This window comes from Argopecten irradians, chromosome 3 (genome assembly GCF_041381155.1).
Source record: "Argopecten irradians isolate NY chromosome 3, Ai_NY, whole genome shotgun sequence".
Taxonomy (NCBI): Eukaryota; Metazoa; Mollusca; class Bivalvia; order Pectinida; family Pectinidae; genus Argopecten; species Argopecten irradians.
The window spans coordinates 45,684,129-45,701,081 of record NC_091136.1 but is presented as its reverse complement, the minus strand read 5'-3'; the positions used below and the strand labels follow the sequence as shown (position 1 = coordinate 45,701,081).

At 35.3% G+C, this 16,953-nt stretch overlaps 2 protein-coding genes across 3 annotated transcripts in view; one reads left to right on the top strand and one right to left on the bottom strand.

Annotated features, from left to right (window-relative positions):
* Positions 1–4,361, top strand: part of LOC138318773 (carnitine O-palmitoyltransferase 1, liver isoform-like) — a 42,254-nt gene extending 37,893 nt beyond the window's left edge. For both annotated transcript variants that reach the window (XM_069261463.1, XM_069261462.1), the window contains exons 16-19: positions 608–678; positions 1,040–1,289; positions 1,620–1,773; positions 3,167–4,361. In XM_069261463.1, coding sequence (XP_069117564.1) covers positions 608–678; positions 1,040–1,289; positions 1,620–1,773; positions 3,167–3,273 — 582 coding nt within the window. In that variant the 3' untranslated portion in view covers positions 3,274–4,361. The remainder of the gene's footprint in view (positions 1–607; positions 679–1,039; positions 1,290–1,619; positions 1,774–3,166) is intronic.
* Positions 4,362–9,984: 5,623 nt separating this feature from the next.
* On the bottom strand, positions 9,985–16,409 carry LOC138318772 (uncharacterized). The gene is made up of 4 exons (XM_069261461.1): positions 16,153–16,409; positions 15,499–15,629; positions 13,002–13,172; positions 9,985–12,665 (listed from the first exon to the last, which is right to left on the bottom strand). Exons 2-4 carry the CDS (start codon positions 15,614–15,616, stop codon positions 9,985–9,987), a joined length of 2,970 nt encoding a protein of 989 aa, XP_069117562.1. The 5' UTR covers positions 15,617–15,629; positions 16,153–16,409.
* Positions 16,410–16,953: the final 544 nt, after the last annotated feature.

Sequence of the window (16,953 nt, the reverse complement as noted above, 5' to 3'; positions counted from 1 at the left end):
AGTATTGATGGCTATATTCAGGTAATTCTTATATCTGATCAGTATTGATGGCTTTATTCAGGTAATTCTTATATCTGATCAGTATTGATGGCTATATTCAGGTAATTCTTATATCTGATCAGTATTGATGGCTATATTCAGGTAATTCTTATATCTGATCAGTATTGATGGATTTATTCAGGTAATTCTTATGTCTGATCAGTATTGATGGCTATATTCAGGTAATTCTTATATCTGATCAGTATTGATGGCTTTATTTAGTTAGTTCTTATATCTGATCAGTATTGATGGCTTTATTCAGGTAATTCTTATATCTGATCAGTATTGATGGCTATATTCAGGTAATTCTTATATCTGATCAGTATTGATGGCTATATTCAGGTAACTCTTATATCTGATCAGTATTGATGGCTATATTCAGGTAATTCTTATATCTGATCAGTATTGATGGATTTATTCAGGTAATTCTTATACCCAGTATCAGGTCGCAGTAAATCAATAATACTTTTATTATTAATATCTATGCATGTTATGACAATATTTCAGGAAAATAAAAGAATAAGGAGACATATCTGTAATAGATGATATAAATGTGTTTCTGTTACAGATGGCCCTACAGTTGGCGTATTACAGACTCTACAACCAAATACCTAAAACCTACGAATCGGCATCAACAAGGTAGGTTAATGGTCGCAGGTATATGTTGGACTGAGAGAAAGGGCTCTTATTATTTCTTGCGATTAGCATTCAGTAAAACATGTTTTCTGTCATTGACATTTCTTTATGTACAATGTAAAATGTCTGTTTATCTTGCCATCCCAGATGTCTAATTTCTGTATACATGTACATATAATTTATCTTTTAATGTTGAATGTTAAAAGTTAATTTTTGCAAGAGGACATGTACATTTGCAAGCTAATACTCTCAAAAGGAAATTTCTTATATTTTGATTTGATTTTTTTGTTTAAACCTTATCTTTTGTACTATACAACTATCCTGTTTCATTTTGTGTAATTTGAGTTCCTTTTGCTGTGTGTAGGATGTTCCTGAATGGTAGAACAGAGACGATTCGCTCAGTCTCTGAATACTCCAAACAGTGGGTACAGAGCATGCAGAATGAGCGAGCGACTAGGGAACAAAGGATCATGTTACTCAAGCGGGCCGTGCAGTACCAGACACAGATCAAGGTTGATACCAGTATAGGCCAGGGCTGGGACAGACATCTTATTGGGCTGTTTGCCGCCTCAAAGGAGCTCAACATACCAACACCGGCACTATTCCAAGACAAGGTAAAAGACCAGGCCCTGATTTCTCAAAACATACTGAAGTCTGAAATAGACTGAAGTCAATTTGTTTTACTTAACTTAATTAATGAATAAAACTAATGTTTTGACTTTAGTCAATGCTTTTTGTTTTGAGGAATCAGAAGTATATCAGATAACAACTTGATTGAAAAAGTTGTGTTCAATCCTTGTCATTTGGGTGAATAAATAATATGGCAGTACACCCAGGTTTCACAACAATTTTAATGTAGAAAATAAACTTTGATGAATATTTATACCTATTGTTCACTTAAATTTGAGATGTTTGATTTAAGTGGAGTGTTTTCTGGTTTACAGAGTTTTTGGATGACAGACAAACTCAGTACATCACAGACACCAACTCGGTACACTGACCAATGGACACTAGAGAGTTCCTGCATGGGTGGTGGATTCGCCCCAGCGTCCCCAGATGGCTACGGAATATCCTACATGATCTACGGAGAAGAAATGAGTATGCGTTCATGTTAAATGTTCATATTTAATGTCATTTAGTAAAAACAAAAAGTAGCTGGACTACAAGCAGAAAACCCCTAAACGTAGAAAATTCAAGTGTGAACCATTGGTTTGAAGAAAAGTGAAAATATGATTATTTGTTGTTTGGTAATACCCAACTTAGAAAAGTTGTTCATGCATTTAAAGTCTTCATATTTCATGTAAGCTGTCATAGTAGCGTTTTTGAGTCGCCTGCAACGCAAGGGCGACACTTAAAGGGCCACTACCTTTCCGGAGCAAAATTTATAGGTTTCTTAAAAACATTAATAACAAAAGAAAATATATATCGATGGCTTAAGATGAGGTTACAACACCAAACATATGCAAGATTTCCTGTCTAATGTACGATAACAGTGGAAATTCATTTCGCTGTTTTGCCGTCTGGCGCAGTGATAGTTAACTGCCGCGCGGCATTTAGGACGACGGCGGGAAACATAAAACGACCCGCGTTATGAAAATTAACATTTTATTTATTCTATATAAACCGTTCTGAAGGTGGTGATAAGTGTGCTAGTAAACGTATAGTTAATAACTTCTGCGACTCTACAAAAATATTGATCTCGTTTCACATTCCTATTTTAAAAATTAAAAGCCGTTTCGGAAAGGTAGTGGGCCTTTAAGTATCACTATGTCGGGGTCAGCGTCCGTGTCGTTGGCGTCTGGGAAACGGTTTCCATGCAATAACTTAAGTATTTATTGTCAGATTCCAACCAAGTTTTGTATATTGCTTTATATCAATGAGATCATGAATGAGTTTAATAATGGCCAAAATCCGTCAATATTTGTAAGAGTTACGGGACTTTAAAATCTTCAAAACAGATAAATCCATGGTTTCCGCTCGATAACTTAAGTATTTGTTGTCCGATTTCAACCAAATTTGGCATATTGCTTTATGTTAATGAGATCTTAAATGGGTTTAATAAGAGTAACAGCTTTAAAATCATCAAAACAGATAATCTATGGTTTCCGCTCAATAACTTTAGTATTTATTGTCCGATTTCAACCAAATTTGGCATATTGCTTTATGTTAATGAGATCTTAAATGGGTTTAATACTGGTCAAAATCCATCAATATTTGCAAGAGTAACAGCTTTAAAATCATCAAAACAGATAATCTATGGTTTCCGCTCAATAACTTTAGTATTTATTGTCCATTTTCAACCAGATTTGATTTATTGCTTTAGATTAATGAGAGTAACGGGACTTGATAACTTCCCCTAATTATTTACAATATTTTCAACTGTAAATAACTAATTTTGTGAAACTGTGCAGATGACACCTCAGGTTCCGTAGAATTCTTGTCTAGTTTCATTAATGTATGAAATATATAAGTTTTGTTAATTTTATTTCAGTAAATTTCCATGTGACAAATAACAAATACTGCCAAACCACATCATCAGACAAGATGGCTGACGCCATCCTGGAAGCCATGTCAGACATGAAAGAATTGCTCAAGTAGTGCTGTGTTGTCGCCACTAGCTCAGTAATCATGGTTCGCACACTTGACTGTAAACTCATGCTTGACCTTTGTGCTACAACACTACAGACTGGTGGCATCAGGTCAGGAAAAGATCGGGATCTATCATCAATTGTGTCACAAAGAGGAAAGTCAACATCAAGGTCAGACAAGAAAAATTGAGGAATTCAACGTTTAGGGATATATAGACTAACTGTGATTTGTACACAAATAAATCTGTTGATGTGACTATTCACTAAAATCTGTGTAACAGACAAGAACTATAAGAACAAATTTTGTAAGCTACCAATTTGTCCCAAATAGACTTTTCAACAAATTGATGCACTGCAAGCATTTGTTGTGATGAGTTTGTTTTGTCTGTTGCCAAATGTTTTGAGTTTTGAGATTTCCAGTAAAGTGATATAAAGGAGAAATTGATGTATAACAATGCCTTGATTTTAGTCTCTTCTTTCTTATGTAACAATGCAATTTGTTTATGTGTATTGTGTATTAACTGTATTTGGTACTACTTTTTCAAGCTGTGATCAGATTTCAGTGTGATGTACATTATCTATGATATTCATCAGATATATTTAAATGGCAATGTGGTATTTCTGACTAGGACATCTCACGTCAACATTTCTGTGTGGTTTTATTTCATTTAGGTAAAGCTACTGAGGAAAACCTTTTTTAACTTTGGGTGAAGGGGCAGAATATGTTCTTTAATACTATTAACTTGATTGCTATTAGAAGAAATGTGATGCAATTTTGTTCTGAAAGATAATAAATACTTGATAAGATTTGGATTAGTATTACTATTTGATTTTTTAGACTTCATAACAAACTTTGATAGTAATGTTTATTTGTTAATAATTGTAAACTGGTAATAATCTTTAACTGTCACCTTGGTAAGTGTATCCAAGGATTGTTAGTTTATACGTCAGTAACCTCATTTGAGGATAAATCAATGTATACTAGGTTGGTTAATTTAGTTGACAAAATATGATAGTAATTATTTCTTATCGGGTTGTCTTAAAATGCAGTCAGCTGTAAATTAGATTTGAGGGTCGCTAATTGTAGAAGTGACTTTTTCAGGTTTTTCAACTGAAAAAAACTAAATGTTAATTTTATTTCAGTAAATTTCCATGTGACAAATAACAAATACTGCCAAACCACATCATCAGACAAGATGGCTGACGCCATCCTGGAAGCCATGTCAGACATGAAAGAATTGCTCAAGTAGTTGCTGTGTTGTCGCCACTAGCTCAGTAATCATGGTTCGCACACTTGACTGTAAACTCATGCTTGACCTTTGTGCTACAACACTACAGACTGGTGGCATCAGGTCAGGAAAAGGATCGGGATCTATCATCAATTGTGTCACAAAGAGGAAAGTCAACATCAAGGTCAGACAAGAAAAATTGAGGAATTCAACGTTTAGGGATATATAGACTAACTGTGATTTGTACACAAATAAATCCGTTGATGTGACTATTCACTAAAATCTGTGTAACAGACAAGAACTATAAGAACAAATTTTGTAAGCTACCAATTTGTTTCAAATAGACTTTTCAGCAAATTGATGCACTGCAAGCATTTGTTGTGATGAGTTTGTTTTGTCTGTTGCCAAATGTTTTGAGTTTTGAGATTTCCAGTAAAGTGATATAAAGGAGAAATTGATGTATAACAATGCCTTGATTTTAGTCTCTTCTTTCTTATGTAACAATGCAATTTGTTTATGTGTATTGTGTATTAACTGTATTTGGTACTACTTTTTCAAGCTGTGATCAGATTTCAGTGTGATGTACATTATCTATGATATTCATCAGATATATTTAAATGGCAATGTGGTATTTCTGACTAGGACATCTCACGTCAACATTTCTGTGTGGTTTTATTTCATTTAGGTAAAGCTACTGAGGAAAACCTTTTTTAACTTTGGGTGAAGGGGCAGAATATGTTCTTTAATACTATTAACTTGATTGCTATTAGAAGAAATGTGATGCAATTTTGTTCTGAAAGATAATAAATACTTGATAAGATTTGGATTAGAATTACTATTTGATTTTTTAGACTTCATAACAAACTTTGATAGTAATGTTTATTTGTTAATAATTGTAAACTGGTAATAATCTTTAACTGTCACCTTGGTAAGTGTATCCAAGGATTGTTTATACGTCAGTAACCTTCATTTGAGGATAAATCAATGTATACTAGGTTGGTTAATTTAGTTGACAAAATATGATAGTAATTATTTCTTATCGGGTTGTCTTAAAATGCAGTCAGCTGTAAATTAGATTTGAGGGTCGCTAATTGTAGTAGTGACTTTTTTAGGTGAGGGTCGTTAACTTTGGTATTTATTTGGGGATTATTATCTTTCGTAGTAACCTTTATGACAGGATAGCTACGCAGTGAATATGTAAATGTATTTTGGTAAAGAGTGATATGGGTATTTGTTTCAGGGACCAGTATTTTATAGATGGATGTTTTCTCTCCTAAGTATTAAAGTACTTCACTATTTTTGAAGATAAGAGTTTCTCTTGTGTAAATCAATGTCATCAAATCTTTCTGTATCCCTTATAGGATAATGTTGTTGTTTTTATTATTTTTTTTTTTATATTTTTTTTGGTTAATTCTGTCAGTTGCATGTTATGTTTTGCTGAAATAATCAATTTATTACTTCATTTAGACCAATATTGAACATTTAGTCACCATATTTCTTTATTTCAAAGACTGATATTTAAAATATAGACATTCAATGTATGAGAAAATCAGAAATAAAAGTGCATCATAAACTTGATTTGCTGACAGAATGGTTAAGATAGAAACTGTTCTATTATGATAATAGAATTTCTTTTCAGAAAGAACAAATGATATTAATATTTGTTAACAAAACAAAGCGTAGTAAATAACCCTACTAGACTAGCAATTGACTGATCTCTTTAGTGATGGTAGCGAGATATTCAAACTATGCAGTTGGGTTTTGTGAATATCAATACCTGGAATAGAACTTGTACATACATTCCATAATGGTGTTAAAATGACGTTGTTTATCTCTCATCTTTTAGAGTATTACTGTATTCTACTATCAGATTACTTGCAGTGTAAATTCAGAATCATTTGGACTGGTATTGTATGTATAGTAGTAGGGAGCACTGGGCTATCATCCTGTGTCAGATAGCTGTTGTGAACATCACATAGGATTCTCATCATCCTCTGATTAGTTTTGACAGATTGATGTATGTTGTCCTATCATCTTTGTTAAGAAAGTCTCACAAAAAAACCGGTGATCACATCTGTAATGTCCTTAGCTCCTGTAATGGTTAGATTCATCTATTTCATATTCGTTTTTGGAACTTTACTGTATATGTATTAGCCGAGATTTATTCTGGACTGTGCTGTCATTATCTTGATTTTATATTTAATGGATTCTTTATAAATGAAACTTTGTGGTTTTAGGAAATACATGATAAATTGATCATACACATTTTAGAAAGTAATTTATTTTACAGAAAACTGCTAGACCATTTTTTAATTTTTGAAATACCTGCTGTCAGTTGATGTATATATACATGTGGTGTGTATTGTCTCTGCCAAGCACAATCCCTTTTTACTTGGCAATATTTACTTATTGTTCCTTGATTTTAAACATTTGTTGATATATAGTTAAACTTGTTAACTTGGAAGTCATGGAACTCGAATACAATGTATTATGTTCAAGTTGAAGTATTTCATTGGTCCCAACATTTCTCTTTATGTTCAAGTAAACCCAACTTAAATACTTTGTTAATCAGTGTATGGGAGTTCTACTAACTTTGAGTTAACAAGATTTGAATGTATCAATATTTTTACTTTAAGCTATGAATGTGAAGCTTCATGAAGTGTGTGAACTGTATAATTATATATTTATATATATGTGTAGTCATAAATATTGATTAAAGTATATTTCTATCTTGTCTACATAGTACCCAACAATTAAGCTTTCACTCATTGTATGTGGACAATTCTTCGTATAAACTAGAGTATCATGTCAGGTATATATTTTGTCAAGGAAGTTAGTCTATAATGTCCAGTTGCATTTAGTCAGCAAGCCACGTTTTTGACATTCATGATTATTACCTTCATGCCTTGCACATAATAGTAATGAATTGAATCTCAATTTTTAGGGGTATCCTATGAATTTTGGGACCATATAGATTGCTTATGAACCAATGACTGTTCTGTATGTGAAACATTATTACATTGTATACAGATTTATTGTGTTGACATTAAATATTGATGTTACTTTTTAATTTCACATTTAAAAATGGTATTTCTTCTTTGTCTGCTGTTTTAGAGATTTGAAAGGATTTATGATTTTTAATTTATGATATGTGTTTTAACCATCAGCAAATTCTGCAGTTAAAGATGCTTCATCAAGCAGCTTAAAATATCTGTTGTGACTAATCATACAAAAATACTTTCTGTTTTAACCTGCCTAACAATAGACTCATATGTTCATTTCCCATTTTTATACAATTTCTTGAGGGAAATGACATAAAATTCTGAGATACATTGCAAAACAACAGAGTCATTTGTTTATTTCTCATTATTAATTGTGGATGTTTTATTGCGAAATGACAGTAAAATTATGAGATAATCAATATATTATGTAAGCCTCTAGAAGCATCATATCAGATGTTAAGCTGTTTAAATGTGCTGTACAGGATATTATGGGCTTTTAATATGATTATTTATTGTTCAATTTAATTGTAGTTGATGCTGACTTTTGATGTCTATATACTCGAGCTGAAAAGACTTGTAATAGATGTTTGTATTTATATTTACGTGGGATGAGATTCATTTTCATGTCACCAATAAAAATATCAAAAATATGTCGCTTCTGGTTCTCTTGGTTAACTTTTATCACATGTGAAGACACATTCAACTCTTCTACTGTTAAGGATGGGAGATTTCATTTTGACATTTAAGAGGTTAATGAGTCAATCCCAAATAAAACTACACATCAAACTAATGAGTCAATCCCAAATAAAACTACATATCAAACTAATGAGTCAATCCCAAATAAAACTACATATCAAACTAATGAGTAAATCCCAAATAAAACTACATATCAGGCTAATGAGTCAATCCCAAATAAAACTACACATCAAACTAATGAGTCAATCCCAAATAAAACTACATATCAAACTAATGAGTCAATCCCAAATAAAACTACATATCAAACTAATGAGTCAATCCCAAATAAAACTACATATCAAACTAATGAGTCAATCCCAAATAAAACTACATATCAAACTAATGAGTCAATCCCAAATAAAACTACATATCAAACTAATGAGTCAATCCCAAATAAAACTACATATCAAACTAATGAGTCAGTCCCAAATAAAACTACATATCAAACTAATGAGTCAATCCCAAATAAAACTACACATCAAACTAATGAGTCAATCCCAAATAAAACTACATATCAAACTAATGAGTCAATCCCAAATAAAACTACATATCAAACTAATGAGTCAATCCCAAATAAAACTACATATCAAACTAATGAGTCAATCCCAAATAAAACTACATATCAAACTAATGAGTCAGTCCCAAATAAAACTACATATCAAACTAATGAGTCAATCCCAAATAAAACTACATCTATTACAATAATAAGACTGTCAACATTACTGATCATGTTGACGAAATGTTAAAAAAAATCAATAAATTAAATAAGATAAGCTACTAACAAAAATATTTTTCCCACTGGTGTCCTATGGTCCAAATCGATTGTGTAACAACCTTAGATTACAAATCATTAACATTCTGACCTCTAAAAAGTGAAAGTGTTCAATAGACGCCATATATTGTAATTAACTCCTCGTTTTATTAGTCCCCCGACTGATCAGCATGATGTATAGCACAGAAGCAGTCGTGTTCTGTATACCTGTCCATCCCTAGGTGAAGTGAATCATTTACAACATATGGTTTGTTTCTTGAATCAGTACAAAACTTATCATAAATTCATTCATTTATTATTTTCAAGAACCTAGGCATGATTTCAGTTACTTTACTTGCTATACACATAACAAATACCGTTTATGTTGGGGTTCATTTTAGTTTTTCATCGAGTGGTTTGCAAGATTTCTGTTCAATACATGCTAGGTCTGTAAAATGTCTCCTTTTTCTGTTAAAACTTTAATTGATAAGGATTACATCTGTTTTCTGGGAGATTGTTTAAAAGTCCTCAAGTACAAGTCCCTGTTCTCTACGATGCATGGCGTAAATTAATCAGCTAACACAAGACCTGTAAGTTTAAATGTGGATTTATTAAAATAGAAATATAATTAAAACATAACATAGTGGTAGAAACAACAGAACAAAAGTAAATGAATAACAAGCTTTAAGTAACGATGAATACCGGTGCGTGCTGTATATAATAAGTTACAGATAACAATACAAAACATTTATCACAGTCATTTTGTGGGTTGAAATCAGTGATTGCCGTATTGTTCTATAACACGTGTGAAAAAGTAAGAAAGTTCCTTCTGTTACGCCTGCCGTAACGTGATATATATTAACATCATTTTCTAACGCGAGATGAAATACCAAAAAAACAGTGTCTGTATATAACAAACCACCAAAGTCCGTATCAGACGTGAACTTATAGCATTTGTTTCCGAATGTAACATTTTTTTGTAACATTAATTAGAATAACATTAATTAGAATTCAAGCTTTTTTCGACTACAGTCTTCGCTGCTTCTTGATCCGTCTGTAGTTTCTCTGGAGACTTTGTTGGTGCTCATCCGATTATCCAAACCTTCTGTATCGCCTCCTAATCCTTCCCGAACATCTACTGGGGCGTCTTCGATAAATTTTGGGAACGGTTTCTCTCCGAACGGTATTATGCCCTTACTTCTGCAATACAAGACAATGCAAGCTTCTTTCGCCAATAAGGAACCATTTTGCAAGGACCGAACCGCACTAGCACTGACCTTCACAAGGTTAGTGTGATTTAGTTTCAGACGGGCGATATTCCTGTTTATGATGCGTTGTATAGCCATTATTTCTAAAGGATCTGTGAGTTTGTCTATTTCCGGCTTGGAATAACTAAGGACAATGGATTCGTCGCTGACTAAACCGTACAACCTGTACACGATCGGAAGTCCCATGAAGACGTTTGGTTTTACTTTCGGTAGGTTCGATACATTGACCACGATCATTGGACTGTCTGCGGACAGTTCCTTGTATCCAGGCCACACCCGCACGAGCTTCTCTCCATGATAGTGACTGAAGTGCCTACAGACCATACCCAACAACGACTTCATCATCTCAGTTGCTTCCGCTTTGGTCCTCAGAGTCTGGTTGTCTTGTTGGATGATTTCGCTATAACCTTTCAAAGCGTGGGTCATAGTCATACTTCCTAGCAGTTCGTTCTGGTGTTTGAAAGCGACATCTAAAAGGCGTTTGTATGTCGCGTCGGTCGAGGAGTGCTTTAATTCGTGATCCGCTAGTAGATGAACCAGGAATTCATTTCCAATTTCTGCTGAATAATGAAGAGGTGTCATCTTCTGTACATCAACGATGGTAACGCTAGCGTCATGTTGTAACAGGAGTTGGACTACTTCTATCTCGTTATTCTCCACTGCGTAACTGATTGGTGTTCTGTTTGCACAGTCTAGGGCATCGACTCTAGCCCCGTGTTGTAAGAGTAGAACCACCAGGTCGGTATTGCCATTGACTGATGCGATGTGAAGAGGTGTTAGACGCTCCACGTCGGCCGTATTCACTGATGCATTATACGAGATGAGGGTCCGGGTCATGGATATGAAATCGCTCTCCACAGCAATGAAAAGAGCTGTTTTCATATCCTTATCAAGTGCATCTGCCAACGCTCCATTGGCCAATAAGATATCTGCTATCAAAAAGAATCCTAGTTGAGCCGCATAATGTAACGGAGTGCGTTGGTCCCCATCGCTGTTGTTGATGGGTGCACTCTTCTTGACTAGAGTTGTCACACAAGCTGGGTGGTTGTTCTCAACTGCATAATGCAACGGGGCTTTCATTGCGTCGTCGAAAGCGAAAAGGGAAGCCCCGTTCTCGAGAAGGATATCGACAATGTTGTGTTTCCCATCCCGGCAGGCCTTGTGGAGTGGCGTCTGTTTTTGATTATCTGTGCTGTTAGGAAACGCACCACGTGACAAGAGTGAGACGAGGACAGGAGTGTGACCATTCTCCACGGCGTAATGAAGGGGGGATTTTCCCTGTACGTCGGTCATGTTGACGATTATTGGTTTTAACGAAAGCAGAAATTTTGCCACAGCAACTTGGGATTTTAACACTGCATGATGTAACGCTGTCATCCCTTCGCCATCTACGTCATTGACGTCGACTCCATCCATAACAAGAGTTTGAACGAGAGCGAGATCACCGTTCCTCGCCGCGTGATGGAACAGCCCTCTGGGGATTTCCGCATCCGTAGCTGAGACCCTGTAGTAAAGTGTCTCCCCGTTCATTGTAGATATTGGGATGGCGATATCAGAATCTTTGTTTTGTGTAAGACGAGCTGCTATACGTTCCCAAACTTCGTCGTCGAGGTCGTCTTCAATAAGGGACATTCTGTACCGTAGCCTTTCCTTTAGCGTCAATGAAGACGGCATGAGAATATCATCATCTCCTAACAGAGACATTCGGTAACGAAGCTTTTCTTGAAGTGATAACGGAATACCGATTTCATCTGCTTGAATCTGTGCCATGCGGTACTGTCGTAACCGTTCCTGCAGTGATGCTTTTGACTCCGGCATAACGATCTGCGCATACGATGACCTGGGCTTTTTCGAAGGGTCTTCTGCCGATGTTGTTGTTTCATCTGCAAATTGCTCCAGTTTTGCATCAGTAGTATCTTCCTCGGTTTCTCCAGTATTCTCATCGTCGAACGAACTACTTTGCTGATCCAGCCTCGCAGCTAGCCCACGACTAAGAACGATAGGTGGTACAATGTACTGCTTTGTTGTACTGCTTTCTCTTCCAATTCTAGTTCTCGCCATTGGACTTTGTTCTCTCTCCTTCCTCATCATCGCTTTTGCTAATGGACTCGGTTCTCTGTCTTTCCTGATGATCACTCTTGTCATGGGGCTAGATTCCCTTTCCTGTTTAGCACGTGTTCTTGCCATCGGGCTAGATTCTCTGTCCAGCTTTGCCCTAGCCTTCGCCAAAGGACTCATTTCTCTGGCATCTCTTTTGGACAGCACCTTTTCTATAGGACTGCTTTCTTTGATTCCCCGGATCTGAGCTCGGCCTACAGGACTCAACTCTCTCTCGGGCTTGTTCGGCGTACTATGTGCTATAGGCGCTGACTTCCTAGTTGCCTCAATAACGGTGCCATATAAGCTGCCATCTGTGTCTGTGGACAGCAATGGAAATTGCAAGACCGATTAAAACACAAGATGCGAGTAACAGACGGAATTATATAAGTTGTACACCCGCCCCTTTTAATCCAATAGTTCACAGTTTATCAAATTGATTTTTGACTAATTTGTTTAATGAAGGTGACAGTGGAACTTTGCATAAAATGAGCGTTTTCAATACTCCCTTTCTAAATATGGCTATCCTTTTAAAGATATTAACATCATGCTAATGAAACTTAACTGATATATCAAAAATTTTTATTTTTGTTATTTTCTCATCTAGTCCTCCGTGCACTATAAATGTTAAGATTTATTGGTGTATTATTACGTACAATCGTCTCTTGCTCTCCTCCATCGTCTTGATGGTCGCTGTAGACGGGAGATGCCTCCAATAACGCTCGACCTTGCCCCCTGAATCTCCTCCTGCACAGCGTCATACTTGGTGAGGGCCTTCTGGGAATCAATGATGGACTGATTACATCGTCTGATCAACTCCTCCATGTCTGAAACAAATAAAACTGTATTTAGTAACATAAAATGATAACACCTTTGCTACGCTTCCATATATTTTTTGTACCGATGGTATTTGTCGCATACCGGTAACTATGGAATATGAAGGTGAGCAAAAACTCAATGTTTTAATTGCATTGCATGTATTAGGATATGAAAGGGTACACTATTTCAAATCTCTGAATGCTATAATATTGGGTTACAAAATCGATCATATGCTAATCAATGTAAGTAGATATATTTGTGTTATCAACGCTCTACTGATATTGAAAACTAATATCAATTTTCAACATTCAGCCGCCGGACAAGCTTTGATATATATAGGACGGCCTGACTGTTGTTCAATTTAGCAAAACGACGCGAAAACAAATTGATGCAGTCAGAGACAGAACAATAGTGAAATGTTATTGTTTCATGCAATGGATATAGAGCATATAAACAGAACATAAAACATCCAGACACGCCATCCGTTGAGTAAACAATGTCAACTTAATCTTAATCATATAATCATATATAATCGATGAAAGGTAAGTTAATCAAACGTTGTAACATCATCATATCACAAAATGATCTTGAATGATTTACATTAGTAGGATAGAGAAAGTAAGTACAGTAGTGTATGTCAACTTATTTCCAATGCTTAACTTTATAAATACAACGGTGTGTTGGGTTTGCATGACTGGATTATCATTGGAATGTGATTGAACTCCCTTGTTGACAATAAAATGGTTAACAACCATGAAGAGACAGCAAAAAGTTTGACGCGATATTAAAATTTATTAACAAAAAATGTTCATCCAAAATACATCTAATAATGTGCAACATAATGACAATAAAAATATCAGCAATAAAAAACATTTTATGGTTATTGAAATATCTCGGTATACTCTGTAACCCTTGTATCCGGTGACAAAATAGGATTGCAGTGTCCCCTAGCTCGCTTCCTACCTCGTTGGTGACTTTCCCACCTAACTTCACTTGGGATAGAAGTGTAGGTCATCGTTAAAATGTCCATCGTGGATCCGACAGTCGCCGATCACAGAGTTGATGTTAGTTAATAGAGACGGGTGCCTGCGGTTCCAGGATTGTCCGCAATACATAAGTAGGCGATAAACACTAAAATGATGTCGACCCAGTATTGATTGACACATAGATTAATTATTTAGAGCTGCCGGCGAAACGTTCCCTTTCATGAATAAAATTAGCGCTTGGTTAATCTACTGTTGTGTATTAGGTAGTGTTTTGGAATTTAGATTCATTCCACTTGCGTGACAATGCAAATCAGGATGTTGACACCAAAGAAGCGAAATGATTGAAGCTATCAGTGTCTCACTGCAGGGAAGGCAACTTGGTTCTGACTTCCAAATCTACAAAGAATTAGTTCTAAGCATTTCCGTCAGGTTGGGAGGTATGGTTTATTTGATGATATTTGTTAAACAACCTGTGAATATTTATGTGTGACATTCGATGACTAGTACGATGTAAACAATATTATCTTCATCGATTTGTCTGATGAAGGTGACAATGTTCACATCGTAGTAGTCATCAAAAAACCAGAACAAGAAATAATCACTGTTTGTGCAACAGTATCGTTACATAAAATACAAACTTGTATACAAATATCTTTGCCCATTCTACCATTTACATTATACGAAATTAAAAGTAGAAGAGTTAGCACTTCCATGGGTAAGTAACTGAATGCGAAGAACATTGTTTTTACGGTTTATTTCAAGGCTTATGTAAGATTTTGTTCATGAACATTGAATTGGTAAGGCCTCTTTGTATTTGTTTTCCCTTGTCCACAGATCTATTTGGACGAGGTCTCTACGTAATTGTTTCCGTCGCCATAGCCAGAACGATTTTTGGACGTCAACCCCTCTTTGTGAGTGTTCCCCTTCAACCACAGTAAAAGTCATTTGTTCGACGACGTATCTTTATGTACATGTGATTGTTTGCCTTCTTCCACAGTCATACAATCCAATGATTTTGTATCAAACTGTCCATCACCTGGTTTTGATGATTTACCAAATTATCTTGCTCTTCGCATGCGAAAATCCATAGACTACAAAATCTGTCTCATATTCGAGTTCCATAACACGTCAAGTTATTTAAGCACGACAGAATTTGGTGAGTGCGTACCACATTTTTGTGTGAATTAATTGAGATCGTGAAGCAACCTGGTCAGTGATTATTTAGAATTGTGCTAATGAAGGAACAGATCAACCAAACAGACAAGTGGTGGTCTTATGAAATAGAATCACTGCATTTTTAATTCTTCAAATGTAATAAGTTTCGTATATACATATAATGACAACTTACCTGCAGTCTTTCCTTCGGCGGTTATTTCTGATTCAGCTGCTGGTGTGATGCCAGGATCAGCGGGTACATCGACAGCCTCATCAGAGACCGGTTGCATGTCATCATCCGTGCTAGTCATCCGTGACGTGTACCTGTCAACGTGACCATAATATAATACTAAATAGCTATGCATGGCCTGCCATCTTCGTTAGCCGTGTCAATATCTATTTTCCCTTACTCAGCAAATTATGCGGTCCAACATAGCGTGATATATTTCTTATTTATTTATATTATAGTATTTGAATTGTTCCCAGACGACATATTTCTATTTAATAACAAATGCGAAAAACTATAATTCCGATCGGACAAAGGACTTAATGTGAACATTTGTCTGCCTAATGATGTTTGAAATGTCAATGACACATCGAAAATGATATTTTTCAAATCAACAAAAGTAGCCATCGATAGGGTTTAATTAAAATGTGGTTTATTACGGTACATGGTGCTTCACTATATCAACGTTATACAAAATTGTTTACGAATCAACATTTTTACAAATATTAATTTAGAAAAAAAATCTGGAAAGAAAATTTTTACATTAAGACTTAAAACAGCAATTAGCATCACTCATTACGACATAGTTTATGATGATTAAGACAATAAAACAATACCTACCCAACCTCCTTGATTACAGGTCTATGTATAAACCTCTAAAATCTCAGGTGTTCGAATCTGTTAGTGTCCCGCGCAGTCACAGCGCAAACCTAATATATACAGCTTAGATAGGTCACCAAATAAGTTTTCGAAATTGAAACCAGTATGCCTTTATACATAATAGATGGGCGGCATTTTGGAACCCGACACTGCAAAACAGGCTCACCCTGATTAATATTACAGGTATATTAGTGCTCCATTGATTAATGTATATTGGAAGTCTGTACGAAACAGCAGGTCCTACTGTGTTTGGTCGATCTAGATCATCTAGGTCTACATATGGCTGCGGGGTATGTACCTGTTAACTACCTATTATAGTGACGAAAGCGGCCAATGTAATAGGATTGCAATCACAATTTTTTCAAAATATAAAGCCTGTCTAATATGGGTTATGAAACTATAACGTGAAATGTAATAATTGTGGATTAGGCGGATTATCTGTCGCCACAAAATCATAACACTGAAGTTCGGGTTTAAACTTCAATGACTGTAATAGAAAAGCACACATGATCCTTATGTGGTTTGGCAAAGTGAATATGGGTTATATATAGCAATGTTACACTTAATCTAGTCAATGTAAAAAAGTCGGCCAATATCAGGAAACTTACGGTAGAAAGAGTTGCTTAAGAGTTAACAAAAATAACGTTGCAAAATAACGTCGCTTATTGGATTATCCTGCTGTCGATTAATATGTTAATCATAAAAAGCGACTACTTTTTGAATCATATGTTTTCGCTTTATAAAGAAGTTGTTTTTATTTTA

Excerpts from the sequence above, each read along its gene's own strand:
- LOC138318772 (XM_069261461.1), bottom strand. The coding sequence starts at position 15,616 with ATGACTAGCACGGATGATGACATGCAACCGGTCTCTGATGAGGCTGTC. Across the intron at positions 13,173-15,498 it reads CGCCGAAGGAAAGACTGCAG|ACATGGAGGAGTTGATCAGA; the intron begins GTAAGTTGTCAT and ends TATTTGTTTCAG. Across the intron at positions 12,666-13,001 it reads GAGGAGAGCAAGAGACGATT|ACACAGATGGCAGCTTATAT; the intron begins GTACGTAATAAT and ends TGCTGTCCACAG.